Here is a 20513-nt window from a genome sequence, read left to right on the forward strand (position 1 = left end):
GATAAGAAAGCTGGAATCTAGGAAAAGTAAATGACTGGATGGAGAGGTGATGTAGCTGATTAGCAATCAAACCAGAACCAGGCCAGTGTGGTTTTCTCTTCATGTGTTGTAAAATAATGTATATCAAAAGTTAAAACTATATGGCATAGACTGTATAAAAGCCAAATAAGTTGAGGAGAGGAAAATGGATGGCTTTGCTAATCAAGGAAGAATTAAAGGTGGAGGTATGATTGGGATGTGAGTATGAAGAGTAAATGGAGGAAGTAGAGTAATTAGATCAGTAAGAACCAAATATTTGTTATGTTCCTGGCGCAGAGACAAAACCAGCAATGCTAACTGGAACAATACATGCTGAGCAATGGAGGGAAATTAGGTTGCATGGGCTTGAAAGTATAGGAGAGGAACTTGGGCTTCATGTGGTCGACCATGGGGAACTAATTCTCAATCCTCCAGCATGAGATGACACAATGAAAGTGGGATTAAGGAAGATTATGTTTGTTTGCTAAGAGAACTGTGTAGTGTCTGCCTTTTCCTTTTCTTACACTGTGTGTGTTGGTGTGTTTCATTTTAAGTAGGTTAAACACTTTATTAATCATAAGGCTAGCTTATGTTGTAGTCACATATTAACCCGGACATCTCGGTCGCTGAATACATAAATGTATTTCCTGTGTGCACTATGTGGCCAACACAGGTGGATGGGGAATTCTCCATTTACTCATTCAAGGACCCATGCTGACAAAGGTCATCTTGAACATCGCTGGTCGCTGTGGCAGGAGTGAAGAACAAAGAGTGGGATGGAATATTCTCACTGCTGTCTAATGCTTCAGCCTAAAAATGACATATGTCACTTCAGCTCCCAATCCTGTCAGTGGAAGTAGTCACATGTGCCCCTCAAGTGAACTTGAGGAATTTGGTGAGCAGTAAGTTTCTCTTCTAAGGCTCTCTCAGGAACTGGGTCATATAATTCTGTTTGTTTAAGAGAGAGAATATAGTGATTAAGAGTACTGACCCTGGAATTAGACGGCCCGAGTCTAGAGTCTGGCTCCCCCACTTACTAACTGTGTGACCTTAGGCAAGTTACTCATATTCTTCAGGGCATAATTTCCTCGTCTGTAAAATAGGGATAGTAATGGGACAAGTCTCACAGAATTACTGTGAAGCTTGAAAGAGAAAAAGTGTAAGTGTGTGTGTGTGTGTGTGTGTGTGTGTGTGTGTGTGTGTATGTGTATGTATTACGGCACAATACCATGTCATTGTTAGCAAATGTTGTTGTTGTTGTTGTTGTTAATCTTGCTTCCTGTGTAGTATCTAAAAGGAAGGCTAAAATTTCTGACTCTAGTTGAGGGGGCCAGGGAGAAAGAAGTTGTAGTAATTTATGTCTGTGATGCCAGCATCTGGACTGTGATGATGATATTGGGCAAAGGAAATATGGGCGGGAGAGACTGCAAGAGGAGAAAACCCAAGCAGGATTCACCAGCTAAATATCATGGATGAGAGAAGGATAATCAGATGTGGGTGACAGAATGAAGCTCGAGTTTGCAGGGGAATTAGGGGGCGCCTGCGAGGAACGAAGATGAGCTGAAGTTCCGATGTAGTGATGGGAGATGCCCCAGGCACAGGAGGCCCCAAGAAGTGGAGGATTGGAGCCATGGACACGTGTTTGGAAGTGGCAACATCCTGATGCTCTGAGGGAGGCTATAGGCACTGGGGTCAGGTGGTTTGGATTTAAGTCCTGGCTCTACCTCTCCATGTGGCCTGGCACTCTTAGTTCTCTCCTCAGCAAAATGGAGATAATAATTGTACCCATCTCTTAAGTGATGAGGATTACAGGAGCAAATGCCTGTCAAGTACTCAGAGAAGTGGCATGTAGTAAGCAGTTAATAATTGTTCCTTCTTAGCTAATTGAGCTTTTAGTTGAATAGAAATTTGGGGATTATCTTTAAATGACCAGTGTTTCAGAGTTTAATATAAAACAGACTTCTGTTGGCAGCAGTTCTCATGAGTGCATTTAGTCCTCTGTAGATTCAAAAGAATGGGCCATGTTGTCACTAGATCAGCTTTTCATTTTTTCATTCTTACCCGAATAGGCAATGAGCAAATGTTTCTAGCTTTGCAAAGAATAACGAATCACAACGGCTAACAGGTGACCAAAATAGACCATTTTAAGGACTAATTTAAGATCAGTGCTTCCCCTTTTAAAATTGCCTGGTACTTTTTACTGATTGGTAAACGTCACTGCCCTTGCCTCTTAAAATATAAAATTATTTCCAAGCAGAAAATATTTCTATATCTACTTTTTCTTTTTCTTTTTTTTTGGGGGGGGGTCTTTTTTTTTTTTTTTTTTTTTTAGTTTCAGGTGCACAAGACAAAGCAAAACTTAGACGTTTATCATTTATATCTACTTTTAAGTTGGCTTGTTGGGTAATTAGCTCTATCTTTTAATATGTCCAGTTTAAATTGCAGGGGCATAGACAGTAACTGTCTTCAATTACACATATGTTCTAACATATATAATTAAGCATTTAGGGTGTTTCTTTTCACTTCACTGAGAAAGTAAAAACTTCATAGATATTTGAACACATAGAATTGTGTTAGTAATAGTACAAAACAGGTGATATTGTTAGATGGATATTTGAGAAGCTTCCGTGTGCCAGGCTGTGTACCAGATACTGTGATTAGAACGGGTAACATCCTTGCCTTCATAGAGCTCACAGCCTAGCTGAGTTTATAATCTACCTACTGTTGGTTATTTGTCCTATTTAAGGATAGATTGTGTGCTGGCGTATAATGAAACAAGCCTTCTAATATTTTTTTGGTCTCTGTGATTCACTTCTGTATTCTTTATGGCTAGGATATGGAGTTAAGGTTATATTCCCGATGCTTCCTCTAAGCTACCAGGTGCCTTTTCTGAACTTAGATTTATTTATAAAGTGTGAGAGATACTATCTGCTTATCCTGTTTCACAGGATTGTGAAAAGGAAGACATGTAATGTATGGAGTATTTTGTAGATTATTGAGCTCTTCACATATACCTGGTGTCATTTCTAACATCTAACGTTTTTACTATGTTTATATTTACTATTTAAATATTTATTAAATATTTTAATATGTATATTAAATTTATATTAAATATTTTTAGTATTTACTATTCTATACTATCTGTATTTTTCTATGCTATACTAAGAGTCGATGTATTTATACTGATTCAAACTAAATAGCTTTGAGGGTTTTTCTTTTAATTAACCATATGATCCTTTTAGAAATAAACATAAAATTATGGAAGAGATAAACATGGTTAGCTGCCATATAACTGTCAGCTTTCCTAGATGAATGTTTGTAGTTCATTATTATTTAAAATTATTAATAATATATCATCTGATTTATGTAGAAAATATTTACAGGATTCTGATTTTCAAACAAACTATAATATATTCGGCCACCTCCTATGTTCTGTAACAGTCCCTGTTCTCCAAGTTTACCTACTTGTCAAAGAAATGCACGGGAAATAAATATAAAGTAAGCTAATAATACAAGATGATGGGAGGTTGTCCAAAGGCCAGGTGTAAACAATGTCTTCCTGAGTGAAATAGGCAGTGAGGGCCTTTTGGAGGAGAGCAGACAGCTGAGGTTGACTAGAGTACAAACTTTTTTTTAAAGATGGAGATACGTTTAAAGTTTACCTTTTTGGCAAAATGATTGGATTAAATCATTCATATAGATTTGTGGTGTAGTAGAGGGGGGAGGTAGAAAACTAAACAGGTAAAAGAATATGTTAGTCATGCATCAAATGACATAGATATTTATTTTCTTGTTTGTAGGATCTTAAGAAGTGATCCTATTAGCACAAAGAGGACTCTCTCATCTGCTATGAAGCAGCATATTGGCTCATACTTATAATAAATAGTCTGTGCTCAAATGCGGTCATACAACTAGTGTCCCATGAAGATGCTCTGAAATTAAGGAAGCTTTGTTTCTGGTTTTCCTTAGTAGCTTTCATAATGGGTTTTCTTTTGGGATCCAACTCAGATAACCACGTGAGTGCTACCATGCATGAAATGTAATGTTTTGTCCTTTCTTCTCCGTTACTTGGGAAGGTTTATAGATGACGTGAAGGAAAGGCCTTAAGATTCTGATCCATATGGTCTCAATCCCATGAGGTGTTTCAAAGACCAGTGCTTGTTTTTGTCAGGGGCTTTAAGGTCGAGTAGCTCTTTATGAAATTAATGTAATACAAATCGAAAGTACTCAGTTAAGTGGTGTCGAATCAACCATTAAGATTAATTTTCTTAAACGATAAAAGTTGAAAATGAGTGAAGAAAATGTTTCTAGGATATAAAGCCTAATAAAAATTTAAAGTATGACTCATGATACAGCATTTCACTTCTTTATGTTCCATTATCAAAATTGGTATCGTTGCTAACATAGATACTGTTTGGGTATTTGGGGATTGAGCTAAACAACTTTGAGCTAGCAGACAGGGTGACTAGACTTGCTAAGGTCCTGCTACTCATACTAAGGTATCACATCTGAGCAAATGTATAATGTTGTAAAGAATCCTGGGAACTCTAAGTTCATAATTTTGCATTTTACTCCCTGTCATTTTTAGGCAAGCAGCAACTACACCCCCTGCTGCTCATCCTTCCTACCCTTTCTGGTAACCCAAACCATTGAAAGGTACTGGGTACTAACAACCTGTGAATAAAAAAGAAATGATCCCCTGGGAACCCAAGAAAAACCAAGCATATTTGCACATTTCTTTATTCCCAAGAAGAGTGTAGCAAGTGTACCCTCGTCCTGATGGGTACCCCATCATAAGGCCCTTGTCATATTCCTGAGCAGTGACCCTTCCATACTTACTGGCTGTTGCCAGAGAGCTCAGTGCTCTCATTTCCTCTGTCACCATCATCATTTTACTATAATGCTGCTTTCCAAATCTATCTGCTGCTAATTATAGTCTCTTTGTAGCTTCTGCTGGGAGTTGACAATGAACATTGAAGGACTTACTCAGAATTATGTAGATTCCTGCTCTTTATTCCAAAAGAGTTCCTTAAGACAAAATTTTATGACTGAGAACAAAAAACAAAAAGCTGGTGTTTTTGAGGGGATAAAGTCCCCTGAAAGAAACATGGATTGAAGAAATATGTTATCAAAAAATGGAAATATGTTACAATATTTACATTTTTACACTACCATATATAATTTTTCCCCCTTCTTCCGCCTTCCCTCTCCCCTCCAGTTCAAGCCGCTGTTTCTCAGTCTAGTTGTGTAGGACACAGCTCCCTGGCCCATGCTGGTATTATGGGCCTTGCGCTCCCCCGGCTGAGGCAGTCCAGCGGGTCTCAGGCCATCGGCAGCTCACGGCAGCTCTCGCCGGCTGCCAGCCACTCATGCGGGCTGCCAGTCGCTCATGGTAGCACACAGCAGCCCAGCTCCAGGGAGAGCCATTATTCATAATCTTAGCTGTAGAGGGGGTAGCTCAGTGGCCCATGTGGGAATCCAGTGGGTGACCTCGGCATTAGGAGCACGGCACTCCAACCACCTGAGCACCGGGCCGGCCCAGCATATACAATCTTAACCGTCTTTTCTTTTGCCAAATTATTGGCAGGAAATATTAATGATTAGTTTTTCAGAAACACAAAACTTTTCCTCTTACACTGAGAATTATTAAAATAGCCCCCTTTTTGGTATAGCATTTCATTTACAATTTAGAAGTTAGTATTATGTTGTTTTCTTGAGTGTGAAAAATACATATTTGGCCGGCCCGGTAGCTCAGGCGGTTGGAGCTCCATGCTCCTAATTCTGAAGGCTGCCAGTTAGATTCCCACATGGGCCAGTGAGCTCTCAACCACAAGGTTGCCAGTTCGATTCTTCGAGTCCCGCAAGGGATGGTGGGCAGCGCCCCAGCAACTAAGATTGAACATGGCAGCTTGAGCTGAGCTGCCACTGAGCTCCCGGATGGCTCAGTTGGTTGGAGCGCATCCTCTCAACCACCTGCAACTAGCAATGGCAACTGGACCTGGATCTGAGCTGCGCCCTCCATAACTAAGATTGAAAGGACAACAATTTGACGTGGAAAAGAGTCCTGGAAGTACATATTGTTCCCCAATAAAGTCCTGTTTTCCTTCCCCAATAAAATCTTTAAAAAAAAAAACTAAACAAAAAAGCGTATTTATCAGTTTACTTCCAAGTTGGAGGTAGAAAATAGTCCCCAATGAAAGGAGTAAAACAATGCTAATTGGAAGTTGAATAATCATTTTGCTTTATGAGAAAAGTCCTGCAAAGTTTGTCATAGAGTTTGCTTTGCTATAAATCCAAGGTTTAATTCTTTTTTACTTTTCATTTAAAGACTTGGAATGTATCATCATTTGAGTTTCTGTCATTTCACGTGAGTTTTCTTCAGGGGCTGACTTCACAGCACTGGAAATTGATACACTTACTTGACGTCTCAACATCTTCATAACCTTTCTCTTGTACCCTTTACATGCAAAGAAATATATAAAAGGGTCCATGCAGCAATTAAAGTTCATCAGGCATACTGTAAAGTGCAGAGAAATCTGGAATGAATGTTTTTGGCTACATTCCAGAAGACCAGGAAAACGAAGCTTCTTAATCATGTGTTGAATAATTGCTACATGGTAAGGTGTGAAACAGAGAATAAAAACAACAATTATAAGGACAATTGTGTTGAGAGCCTTTTTGTTTACACCAGATTTCTCAGTTAGGGGGTTTTGTTTGGCAGTTTTAAAGAGTTTGCAACAGATTTGAGAATAGCAGATGAGAATAATTATGAGCGGAAGCACATATCCTACGAAACATGCACCAAGCAGAATCCAGGGAAGAGATTCTGTTTCTTCAAAGTTTGGGTATTCCATGCATGTAATCCTTTCCTCCTCCTGCTTTGACATAGCTTTTATGAGTAATGGGAGTGTTTGAACAAATACTAGAATCCAGACAAATATGCAAATGCATTTTGCATATTCAATTCTTTTCATCTTGTTGTATCGCAGAGGGTGCACCACGGCAAAGAACCGGTCAACGCTAAGGCAGGTCATGAAGTTCACACCTGCGTATGTATTGATGTAAAACACGAGGGCAGTCACCCTACACAAGGCCTCGCCGATTCTCCAGTCAAAGCCCAGGGCATAGTAGGCTATCCGTGTAGGCAAAGCAGTGGTGAAGAGTATATCAGAGATCACCAGATTTGTTGAGTACAGAGTGGTAGAGTTGATTTTCTTCCTGTTTTGAACAATGACCACCAAGGCGAGCAAGTTTCCCACAAGCCCAATGATGAAGACAATGCTGTAATGCAGAGGCATTAGGATCCTGGCTGTGCCGTGGTGAGCATAGAGATCACAGTTGCTTGCCTGAGATGTTGTAGAGGCTGTACTGAAATTGTTTTCCATTTTCATATCCATCAGCGGTGTTCAAGCTCTCTAGAAAAAAACACGAAAGGTACATTTAATTAAAAGCAGATTTAACTCAAAGCAGTATAAACTGCCTTTTACAGATCTAATTTAAAATATCTTAATATTTGTATAATTTTTTAAAGTCTATGGTATGTACTGTGGTTACATATATAGTGACAGTTAGGAAAAACAGAATAAAATGTATGTTGGTGACTTTGACAAAGCTCTGGCTCATGAACTAGAACCATCTACAGTGTTTCCCCGAAAATAAGACCTAGCTGGACCATCAGCTCTCATGCGTCTTTTGGAGCAAAAATTAATATAGGACCCGGTCTTATTTTAATATAAGACCCAGTCTAATATAATATAGTATAATATAATATAATATAATATAATATAATATAATATAATATAATATAATATAATATCGGGTTTTATGCTAATATTTCCTCCAAAAGATGCATTAGAGCTGATGGTCTGGCTAGGTCTTATTTTTGGGGAAATACGGTAAATAGGACAAATGTGTTTTTGTGACAAATGGGAATGCACTAACTTTTTAGGCAGAAATTTCCCCTTCCTTTTTCTGAATCATTGTCTGTTTAAGAATAAAATCATGTAAAGCACCCCACATTTCAGGCGGGTGTAAAACTTTGCTTTTAAATTGAATTTCAGTTGGTTGGACTTTTTTTTTCTTAATGCGTATCACTGCCAGGAAATGAAATCAGTCACACATTTGTGTAGTGAAATGTGAACTTACCACAGTGATCTGATTTGTGTTAACCTAAAAAGTATGAGAAACAAGCCAAGACCTTGTTAGGAACTGAAAGTTAGGTTTTCTTTTTAAAGAAAAGAAGGTGATGTGATAAAGATGACCACGACAACCACGAGAAAAACGACCGAAAGGAAGAAAAAGAAAAAACTTAAGCTGCTTCAATGGGAAATTTTTAAATTAACTTTAAACTCTATCATTCCACAGGTACCCCCACCCCATTCATGCATAGAGTACACATTCTTTTATTTGCACATAGTAGTAAGCATTACGCGTGGCATTTTATGTTCTGTTTTATTCATGTAACATGTTCATGGATCTGTGTAATATATATTTGTCATATGTGTAGATCTTATGTAGATATTTGGTAGGAGTACAATTATAATTTGCTTAGCTACTCCATTGGTGAACATTTAGATTATTCCCAATTCTTGTTATAAATAATTGTTAGGATGAAATTTCAAGTCCTCAGTTGAAAAGTAGAAAAGTCCTACAATAAAACTCCATACATGAGGCTGAACTTTAGTAAAACTAAGGAAGAGCAGAGCAATCAATTCTGTGAAATTATTTTTAAAAGAAAAATAATTTTCTCATGGGACTATCTATGTGCATAAATCTCATCTCAAAGTTACCAAAGTTAAGGGAAAATTTCAATATATGCAGTGATGATGGTATTACATATTAAAGGAAAGGGATTCTCTATCTCTAGCCATATCAAAGCACCAGCTGCAAATCTGCTTCTCTGACTGCTGTACTAAATAAATTGGATCTCTACTAACTTAGTTTTAACAGTCTTAAAACAGTGATGCTAACAGACAATGAGGGTTATCGGAGGATTGCATTAATGTTATTGGTATGCGTTACATGTGTTGATAGGTTAATCGTTAAAATATGGAAATACAACCTAAAGTAAAAGGGAATAAAAAATGCAAATAGAACTTCTTATTAAAAGAAGACAGGAAAATGAGACGGGAGGGAAATTGCATAGAATGAGGATGGTAAGTAGAAAACACAAGTAAGAAGGTAGAAATGTATCACAACAAATGGATTTAATTCACTATGGAAAGACAAAGACTATCAATTTGGATTTTTTAAAAATCTAGCTCTATCCTGCTTAGGAGAAATATAATTCTAAGTGATTCAGAAAGGTTGAAACTAAAGGCATGGGAAAGCACACACCAGGCAAATCCTAACTAGTATAGAAACCTAGCATAGCGATGTTAATATCAGGAAAAAATAGAATTTAAGGTGCATTCAATATTAATAGGGTCACTACAAAAATTAAAAAATGATGTACAAAGAACATAAAAACAATCATGAATTGTGCATGTAACAGTAAAATTTCATAGATTTTAAAGACGAAATTGGCAAATCCATAAGCATAATGAGAGATTTTAACATATTTTTATTAGAATATGCCAGATAAAAAAGAGATTCAAGACTTAGATTTACTCACACGACTTAAAAGCTAACAGAATTTGTGTTGAAGGCACATAAGCGTTATTTGCAGATTTGACCAGGACAAGATCATCAGGGATATGTCAGAATTTTCAGAAAATAGTTATCTACCAGCTCACATTCCCTGTGTCTACAGTACAGTTAAATTAGAAATCAACAATAAAAACAAAGGAGAAATTGGAATCTAAAAAAATATATTTTTAAGTAACTCATTCATGGGTTAAAAAAATTACAATGTAAATGGTAATTCCAATTTTGTAAAAAAAAAATTACATTGTAAAAAAATTACAATGCAAGTGCTTAGAACTAAATGACAAAAGCACTGTATGCCAAACTGGTATATGGCTAAAGAGTTAATCCAAGATGGATGCAAAGCCTTGAATGTAGTTATTTTTTTAAAGAAAGATTGAAAGTAGATAAGTTAAATACATAGCTCAAGAATCCAGAAAAGAAATGAGTTTGCCCGAAGAAGGGAGACAGAAATAAAAATAATTGCAAAAACTAATGAAATAGAAAACAAACTAGAAACAATAAATATAGACTTTATACAGAAAAAAAAATTGCGTAGAAAAAAATGGAGTGATTTTTGAAAAGGAAATCATGGCAATTGCAATTGTGGAACACATGTAGAAAAAACTTACTTTATCCAGTTGGGAGAGGCTTCATGTGAGAAGTAACTTTTGAAGAACTGAGACTAGACACGAGGGTGGGGTGAAAGTTCCAGGCAAAGGGTACCTACAGCTTAGAAACAAACATCAAGAGCTTCTTTTATTTTCTATTTTCTACTTTCTGTGAAAAAATCTTTTTCTGAAATTCTCAACATATATATTTTATTTTGAGGAGTATTTCAAAGCTGGTTCATGGGAGATGCCTTTAAGATACATAATGGGGAAAATATACTGTGGAGCCTGATAATCCTCCATATGAATAATTATTATTGTAGAGATTAAGAATGTGCCATTGCTTGCCGGGTTGTAAATGCACGTCCAACCTCTTCACTGAATGAAATATAGTATCCAGCATCGCCAGAAATGGCCGGGGTTTCACAACATTTTAAGTTAAAGCATGTTTAACACAGTGTTAATCATAAAGGTGAAAATCTGCAATCAAATCAAATGTTCATCATTAGGGGATCAGTTAAATATTTTGTGTTACAGCCATATAATGGAATACTATGTAGCCACTGAAAATGGTAGTGTAAATGCCTATTTCTTGACAGGGCATAATGTTAAGTAAGGAAACATTACATGACATCCCACTTTTGGGGAAGGAAAAGCAACTACAGACACTTATACACCTGAATGGTTGCATATGCCAAAACATAATTTTGTACAGGTAATTTTTAAATTTTATTTATATAATCTAAATTTTGAACATTGTACATTAATTGACTTGAAATAAGTAAGTAGGTAAATAATTTTTTTAATCTGAGGGAAAAATATTTTTTAATTCAGCTCTTTTTGCAAAACCCTTGTGGTCTCACGTACTCTACAAAGCTAGCCCTTTAGTGCTCTTTATTCAGATTTATGTATTAATTTTTACTGCTGCGTACCTTTAAGTCATGTTGCGAAGAACCCTCATAGCAACTCTGAAAACTAAATACCACTATCACCTACCTCCTTGTCATGTGAGGAAACTGAGTGTAAGAGAGATTAAAGGTCGTGCTGGATCCTTCAACTCGATGACCTAGCTTCAAGTCTCCTACTCTTTCCAATCCTTGGCAGGGGAAACTAATTCACACTCCTCTTTAGATGCTGAGACTTACTGGTTTCAAAGTGTTCTAGGCTTTAGGGCCAGCCCTCTTCTCCAGAGCAGGGGAACAATTCTGCCTAAGGATAACAGGGTTTCCACTTCCAGGAGAGGTGCCTTCCCAAATGGGAAGCCAGACCTGTGGACACCACGTCGTAGAACCCTGAGGGGAAGACTGGTGAGGGGCCTCTTACTGCCTAGCCTTGTCCTGAGTCAGTCCAAGAAACGTACTACACAGTTTGGACACGTAAATGGCAGGGCTCAGAATGATCTTAGCTAGAGAAGAATCTAGGCTGTTCTAAAATATGTTCATTTGGATATTTAGTAACCTTTTGAAGACTGATTTCATTAGTCAACAGCTCTAGTGTATTACTTAGGTTGTTGCTTATAGCTATCTGTACAATTAATGCTATAGTTTTAGTCAATTTTATCTTTTCCAAATCGAGAGAAAAATCCTTTTGGGTACTTTACTGTTACCCCATTCTCATATCAGTCAATCCCAATTTATTATCCTCTTCCCTCAGAGGTATTATTTTATGCCTCCCTTTAATCAATAAGGATTCAGGATTACTTTCCTGAGCCTTGGCTTACTCCATTCTTTTATTCAGCAAAAATTGTTTTTGGTGCCTCCATATGTGAGGCCCTGGAAATACAGAAATGATACCTTTTCATATCTGAAGGCCTAAAACTGAAGGATGAATGTAGAAAGTGTTCTAAATCTTTTCCTTAGAATACTTGTACGTATAGAATTCTAATTTCCTTATAATGATAATGTTTTCTAAAGAAAAGATACGCATGGTCCCTAAGCTGTCCTTAATGCCCCACACCCTGAGGGACGTGGATGAGGCCTGCAAACTTGGCCCTGAAGGTAACAGATACTAACTGGGCTGCATGAAGTGTGTGAGTCCTTATTCAGGTTATGCCAGAGGAACACCTTTTTCTCCTGAAAACTAACTGCCTGGCAACCATCTATGCCAATTCTCTTACCATTTTTGTTAATAAGCAAAGCAGACTCGGTTTTGTCTCTGTTAATGAAATATTGATCCTTTCAACTTTACTATTATCCTAATGTGTGTAAAACAGCAAGTTATTCCACAGCAAGATATCCTCCAAAGTAGTTTTACTTATGTCTTTGGAAGTGGGCCTGTGTATGCTTTTCTCTAGAATTGATTTCATTGCTAACAGAGTAGCTAATATTTTTTGTTTGTTTTTTAATTAAAGTTTATTGGGGTGACAATTGTTAGTAAAGTTACATAGATTTCAGGTGTACAATTCTGTAATACATCATCTATATCTCACATTGTGTGTTCACCACCCCAGAGTCAGTTCTCTTTCTATCACCATATATTTGATCCCCTTTACCCTCATCTACCACCCTCTCCCCCCTTCCCCTCTGGTAATTATTAAACTATTGTCTGTGTCTATGAGTTTTTGTTTCAGCTTGTTCTTTTGTTGTTTTCAGTTTTATATACCACATATCAGTGAAATCATATGATTGGTCTACTGTTTCTATCTGACTTATTTCACTTAGCAGTATAATCTCAAGAGCCATCCATGTTGTCAAAAATGGTAGTAGTTCATCTTTTCTTATGGCAGAATAGTATTCTATTGTGTATCTATACCACATCTTCTTTATCCATTCATCTATCGAAGGACTCTTTGGTTGTTTCCATGTCTTGGGCCACCGTAAATAAAGCTGCAATGAACATTGGAGCACATATGTCTTTATAGATAAATGTTTTCAGATTTTTTGGGTAGATACCCAGGAGAGGGATTGCTGGGTCATATGGTAATTCTATTCTTAATTTTTTGAGGAACCTCCACACTACCTTTCATAGCGGCTGCACCAATCTTCGTTCCCACCAACAGTGTATGAGGGTTCCTTTTTCTCCACAGCCTCTCCAACACTTGTTACTATTTGTCTTGTTGATGATAGCCATTCTGACTGGGGTGAGGTGATATCTCATTGTGGTTTTGATTTGCATTTCTCTGATGATTAGTGATGTTGAGCATTTTTCATATGTCTATTGGCCATTTGTATGTCCTCTTTGGAGAAAAGTCTCTTGAGGCCCTCTGCTCATTTTTTAATTGGATTGTTTGTTTTTGTTGTTGAGTTGTATGAGTTCCTTATATATTTTGGATATTAGCCCCTTATCTGAGGCATTGTTTACAAAAATCTTCTCTCATTCGGTTGGTTGCTTCTTTATTTTGTCCATGGTTTCTTTTACTGTGCAGAAGAGCTAATGTTTCTTAAGACATTTTCATCTCATTTTTGCATAACCGGACATGTTGACATGAACTGACAAGTTTTTTTCTAGCCACAAAAAGGAAAAAAGTAAAAGGCCCTCCAAAACTCACTTATTAGTATTTAAGAAAATTGCCTAAACTCTAATGTAATTTGAACACTGGAAATATTTACCCTGGATACCAACTTGGAGCCCTTTGTGATTTTTCACAGGATACACATATAAACCTTCTTGCAATCCCAATTTAATTGCTGGAAATTATTATCTTAGCTTTTATTTGTGGCAGAAACAGAATTCACAGATTTGCTAAGTGCCAGAATACCACCTTTTAGTTTTTACTTTAAGATTCTTGAAAAGTCACCTTTTCGCCTAATATATATTCTCTTAATAATCATCAGCACCTTAGATAAAAAGGGGTTAAACTTCTAGTGATTTTGTTTAAATTCAGGCCTTAGCAATGAATTGAATGGGTCAAGTCATGCTGAAATGGTAATTACTATCAAGAGGTGACATCTCTGCGAGGTGAAGTCTAGTCAAGACCATGTTTGCACGTAGAGATGCTGTGACTCAAAGTGCCCACAGTGGCACACACCAAAGAGGAAGTTCAGGAGCACAGTTTCAAAAACAACCCGCAGAGCCACAGAAATGTTGTGCACACATATACGAGTTACATTTGTATATTATTAAATGGTGAGTGTTATTTGAGCCAGTTCCCGCTCTGATTTCTGTTGATACACTATCCTTTGGCCATATTCTTAAGAAGAGGTAAGACTGGAGGAAATTTTCTGGAGTGAGGAACAATAATGTCTCTGGGAAAGGATGGTCAGACAGGGGCTCAGGCTGAATTGGAATAACAAGGACTCATCTACTAAGGAAATAGACCAACACGGAGGTATCGGGACAGCAGGCAGAGGCTGTTCAGTGCCCTTGAGGACAAACATACTTCACAGAAGAAAGAAATCATTGCTTCTTTTTCCAGTTAGCTAGTTTAATAAGTATTTGTCAATTAATTGGAAAAGCCTGTTTGTTCTTGAAGCCAAGCAAATAGGTCCAGTGTCACACATGCCAGGGTGTAGGACTCAACCAGTGATTTTTTTTTCCATCTTCTTTTTAGTTGACTAACCAACTATCACCTGAGTGGTTGTATGTGCCATTGGCCTGTAACATAGGCAGGTGGGAAACATTAATTCCTGATTGTGGGTAAGAAATTCAAGGCACAGACAGGCTGTGACCAGCCCAGGCACAGCCTCTCGTCACTCCCTTGATTGGCGAAGTCAGATTGTCCATTCCATAGCACTGCTACTCAACAGCCTTAACAGTCAGCACGTACCTGGGTAGCCTAGTAAAAGAAATCTTTCTACACTTAGGTGATTTATTAGGTGATTTGTTTTCCCTAACCAGCTTTGAGTCCTAAATTGATAGCTAAGTCTGTGTCCAAGATTCCTTTTTTGAAAGGTCATAGGCGGTATTATCCAGAAAGGTGACATACTGGCAGCTGCCTGCACTGTCTCAGAATGGAGCCTCACATGTGCCCGAGTGCTGATATTCAGGGTAGAGTTGTCTGTGGTCAGTCTGTTTGATGGGACCTCACTTCTCTGCCTCCTGGGGAACTCACTTGCTCTGGCTTATAGAAAGCCAGAGCTTTCTAACCCTGCTGCCACCCCATGACATAGTCTGGTTCTGACTACCTCTCAGTAGGTCTGTGGGGGGTCATTTACGGGACAGCGCACGGAGAACTCTTTCAAAGCAGAAAAAAGTAAAAACCGCCTAGTATTTGCCAGTCTGCAGTTTCTCCTTGGTGCCTCTATGTCCCAAACTCAGTGGGCACTCAATGAAGACCAACTTCTGTAAACATGTACATTGGAATTGATGGGAAAGTGAAAGGTGCCTGACATTTGAGTTATTTGGTGAAACACCACGTGCACATTTGGGATTTTACACTTTCCAGCTTTTTTTTTTTTTCCACCTTTCACTGATTATTTGTTCCTCGTGTGGCTTTTGGCAGCTTTAGTGCTGACTGACTAGGGTGCTGTGAAAGTTGTCAAAGATGAAGACAAAGGAGGTGGTAACACTAAGGACTTGAATTATATGTGTAGGACCGGTAAGAAGAAAGAATCCCATTGTCATACTCATTTCAATGTAAGGAAGACAAGTACTACGTTTCCATGTAGCGTGATTTGACCTACATGCAGGATAACTAACTGCATAATATAAAAATACTCTATAACAAAGGTCTGAGTCTGTATAATCTTTGTCGTCTAGATAAAGATTTCTAGAAAGAATATGTACCTTTTCTCCTTAAAGTACCAGGGAGTTTCAAGTTTGGGATTTTGTCTGTGTTATCTCCTAGAAATTAGTCAGAAACGTTAAATACCCTTATAATCCTTATAAAGAAGTGGGTCCTTTGTTCTCGGTCCTCCTTCAGTAGAGGTGCCAAGTCAGAGATCACGAAGCATCCAGGACTCCGTGTCCTCCCTCACCCACTGCCTCCGGTCTGTCCGGACTTCCTGTGCCTTCAGCCTCCTGACCCTCCTCTGCGCTCAGCCTCTCGTCTGCACCTCACATTTACGTCTGTCACCTGCCTATTTGCGCACGACTCCCACCTCCTCTGTCTGCCTCAGGCTACCTCACTTCTGTCTGCAGCCACTGCGGCAGTTCTTACCATGCCCTTCAAATGGTGCCCATCACATACCAGGCAGACTGAAAGCTCTCTGCTGTGACATACACTTTCCTCATACTTGGGTTCCACTTCCATCTTTAGCTGGATCTCTGGCCATCTTCCCTCTTCTAATGTCCTGGCTCCAACCATACTCAATTACTTGCAGTCTTTTGATGTCCTATATCCTCTCACAGCTCTGTGCCTTTCTGACACTCTTCCTTCTGTCTTGACACCTCCTCTCCCCTGTTCTGTATTAAATGCTCCTACTTTCCTTCAAGACTTAGTTCAAAATCAGCTGCTCCTGAAAGCTTCCCTGGTTTTATCCTCTCCTGCCTGCTCACCAGCCCCCGCAGTGCTGGCCTTGCGAGGGCACTGTGCTCTGTGATAGCATCTGTGTTGTTTTCTGTTGTTGGCTTTTTTCTGTTTCCCACTAGCCTGTCACGTCCTCTGAGTGGGTACAGTGTTGTTAATGCTGTGTATCTCCAGGTGACCCATGATTGATGCTCAATAAATACCCATTAAAGAATATGAAAAGCCCAGTTTTCTTGATCCTCAATCAAGGGTTCTTTATTAGACTACAGTAAGCTCTTGCTTAATAATAGCAACCAGTATTATTAAGCACAGAGTGTGTTCCAGGCAGTGCCCTGGGCACTACATATATTCACATGAATCCTCACAAAGCTTCCACAAATCCATTTCCACAGGTGACACTGAGTCATAGAGCACTTTCGTGGCTTGCCAGCAGACATAGCTGTTACGTGTCAGGATTCAATCCAGGCAGTTTGGCTCCAGTAATCATATTCAGTGCAACATGTTTTCTTCCTAGCTCCTATTTCCAACATGATGTGATGTTATTGGTAGAAAACAAGTAAAACAGGAAGACATCTCAAAATTTTAACACATACCAACTCATATCTGACTGAACAAGAGAGAAGAGGAGGCAAAGAGGCGGCGATGGAAGCAGAACTGACTCTGGGTGGTAAACACACAATGTGATATACAGATGATGTATTACAGAATTGTACACCTGAAATCTATATAACTTTACTAACAATTGTCACCCTAATAAACTTTAATTTAAAAAAAGAGAGAAGAGGAGGGCCAAGGAAATGGCAAAGGGGAGGGAAATATGTTGATTTAACTAAAGGAATTCAGTAACTTACAGTATATTTTAAAGTAAGTAAAGGTTTTATAAATTATTTTAGATTTTACTATTTTTAACAATATTTCTATAAAACAATTTGGACTGAAATTTCTGTTGAAAGAAGATGATGAATACCTAGGATAGCTTCTATGCTATTAATTTAGTTTTAATAGTACTCTTTTTTGGTATTTGCAGATATTTAAAAGAATATTTTTATTCTTCTCTTTGGTCTTTCAACACACTACAAGGATCTTTGTTACCGCTTCAGCTTTCATAGGATATTCACATGTGTTATCTCATCTTACACTGAAGTCCTGCATTTTTTTCAGACTTCTTGGGAAGCTGAGAAGCTATACGGACTGGAGTATTGTACACATCCTCAGCACATTCCACACTCAGGGCCTTTAGACAACTCCAGGGAGCCCTTAACCATAGCAGGGAGAAAGTGTCACCTGTAAACTCCTTTACTGGGTGGTAAGCTCTTTTTTTAAATGTAAACTACTTAAGGATGATGGCTTTATGTTATACAACATTTTATCCCATAGACTGTTTCAGAACTGTCTTACAGTAGGTATCTAGTAAATACCTATGGAATACATAAATGAATGAAAGTCATATGGTGACCTGAGTTAAAATGTATTCCATTAAATGACTGGTCGTGTGATTACTGAAAAGCTACCAGAAGCCAGTTGAAAGTAACTTACAAAAGGAGTTACCACCACCACCACCACCACCACCACCACTTGATAGGTGAGCGTGTGAGTGAGGGTGCTTTGTAGAGCATGGTGCTCTCTGCAGTGTTGTGTCCAGAAAGTACGATTAACTCCCAGAGAGAAAACATGCACTGAAATACTACCAGCAAATGCACAGTCCAGACAGTAAGCACAGTTAGATGTATAGCCATTTATAGACTCAGTCTTTCTGTAAAATATTCTGTAATGATCTGAAAATAAGTTCAAACAAATTCTCACAAAAATGAAAGGGCAAGGAAATTTGCCTACTGGATTCATCTTTGAGCAGTTTAATGCGCAGAGGGAGGGGAGAATAATGACAGCAGACAGTTTCCTAGCACTGAGTATGGGAACCAATGTCGTGAGGACTTGGCAGTGTTGTTACTCCCCATTTTACAAAAGAAGCAACTCTGATGCCAGAGATGTTAGATAACTTGCCCAAGTCCACACAAGTTGTAAATAACGCCACCCAGATTTGAGCCTGACTCCAGACCTCAGGCTTTTAACCACAACACGGTACTGTACTTGGAGTGACAGCCCGCTCCAAAAACACTCAAAACCACACCCTCCTTTAGAGGAAGTTTCCTCCCTAATAGTTTGTCAAAAGTTTCTGTTACCTCCATTCCCAACCTGGACATAAATATTGGCAAAATGCTGCATATAAATCATTGTATTATGATTTTTTTTTTAGGCACGTAGAAGTTCTAGAAAAAATATGGAGACATGTCTAGCCTTACTGATCATCAAATAAATATAAAGCAAAAAAGGATGTTCTTTTTTCAATCATCAAATTAATAGTTTATATTTAGTTAAAATACTGAGGTTGGCTGAGAAATAGTGAAGCCCAGACTGTCTCTAATGGGAAAGTAAATTGGTAAAATGTTTTTGTAAACCAAAAAACATCACTTTATACCTAAAGCTTTGAAAAATATTCTACCCATCCCTCCAAGAATTCTACTGGAATTCTATCCTGAGAAATAATAGAAGTAAAAACATAGAGGTAATAGAAGTCTAGAAAAGACTTTCATGTATATAAATATGTGGTCAAATAGTAAAATGGAACAGCTCTTTTATTTTGAATTGTGCTGACTTATTATATACACAATACATTTAAGTGTAGGAATACCTCATCTTAAAATAACTTTGTTCTTTTCCCTTCTTATTAAAATATCCTGAAGTGTTGGCATTATTTGCCAATTTGAACTTGATAGTGCTTTTTGTAATTGTGAGTTCACACAGGGAGTACAAAGTAAGCCTGTTTTTTGGCAAAGCTATTTCTGGCATGATCAGTTGCTTCCCCCTAGCTTAATACTAGCTGATTCGAACTGCCAGTCACTAGAAAGTCAAAACTATGTTAATAACATGATTTTTGTTTAGAAATGTTTATAGCTTGTTATTCAATAGATTCTTTCCCTTTACTTTACACCTTAATTAAACTTTCAAAGTTTTTCTTAACTCAAAAGACTTCATTGAAAAAGCAAAATATCTAGTGCTTACCTGTCGGTGACTTGCTCAGGCCTCTGTAGCAGCAGTCAGTATTTGCCCAAACTGAAGTAAGATAACGTCTGCATGTTGTTCTGTGATAGTACAGACATCCTTTTATGGTGGTGACTTTTTTTTCTGTCACCCTGTGACTGGGCATAGTAATGATCAGTTAGCCTCATGTATGCGTGTGCATTTTTTTTTTTTTTTAAATGGGAAGTGAAATTTTTCTGCTAGTGATTTTTTTTTTTTTTAATAGTTACCCAAAAGCCCCTTGGAATTCATGAATTGCTGCTATTTATGGAACTTGATAAATTTTTGTATAAAGATTTATGCATTAAAAAACATCTGTGAAAGAGACTGAAGCAATAAACCTTAACCAGAAAAAAATCATAGTTACTGATGATTTTGTTTTCATATTCTGTGTAAAGTACAAGTTTTTAAATGTTTTAATGGGAAAAAATGTCAACTTTGACAATTCTGTGTACCTGGAAACTTGGTACAGGGAGTACTTTGCTCAACAGCTTATGAGAAAGAAACAAAAGTTTCTGTGGTGAGTGGGAGAAAGATGCTCTTTTGCATACATACAGCTATTAGTCGATATTTTCAGAGAGGAGGCTAGCTGACGGGAATCAGTGACTGCACGGACCCATGAGTGACAAGGGGAGACTTGAACTGGGGGCATTTTACAGCTAAATCAGCATCTTGTGCACATGATGAAGGAGACCTATGTTTTTCACCTTATAGTTTTACTTGACTATTTAAACCAACAAAGTACCATGGCTATCAAAATGCAATTTATTTGTTGGTTAAATTAATAGAAATATAGTGCTCAATACAAGAGAGATGATATTTACACTTATCCAGGA

The 20513-nt window shown here is 37.9% G+C and overlaps 2 protein-coding genes across 3 annotated transcripts in view; one reads left to right on the forward strand and one right to left on the reverse strand.

The window, feature by feature from the left end:
- Positions 1-20513, forward strand: part of UBAC2 (UBA domain containing 2) — a 157253-nt gene that overhangs the window by 75742 nt on the left and 60998 nt on the right. The gene's annotated exons all lie outside the window — the stretch shown is intronic.
- Positions 5011-19803, reverse strand: LOC109460996 (G-protein coupled receptor 183). Of its 2 annotated transcripts, XM_019756912.2 has the most exons (3): positions 19660-19799; positions 10275-10374; positions 5011-7433 (listed from the first exon to the last, which is right to left on the reverse strand). In XM_019756912.2, the coding sequence occupies exon 3, from the start codon at positions 7413-7415 to the stop codon at positions 6330-6332; it is 1086 nt and encodes a 361-aa protein (XP_019612471.1). In that variant the 5' UTR covers positions 7416-7433; positions 10275-10374; positions 19660-19799; the 3' UTR covers positions 5011-6329. The 2 variants fall into 2 exon arrangements, with proteins under 2 accessions (XP_019612471.1, XP_019612472.1); XM_019756913.2 differs by lacking the exon at positions 10275-10374 and having other exon boundaries at positions 19660-19803.

This window comes from Rhinolophus sinicus, linkage group LG04 (assembly GCF_036562045.2).
Source record: "Rhinolophus sinicus isolate RSC01 linkage group LG04, ASM3656204v1, whole genome shotgun sequence".
Taxonomy (NCBI): domain Eukaryota; kingdom Metazoa; phylum Chordata; class Mammalia; order Chiroptera; family Rhinolophidae; genus Rhinolophus; species Rhinolophus sinicus.

What these genes read in the sequence shown, in the direction of transcription:
- LOC109460996 (XM_019756913.2), bottom strand. Translation starts at nt 7,415, where the DNA reads ATGGATATGAAAATGGAAAACAATTTCAGTACAGCCTCTACAACATCT.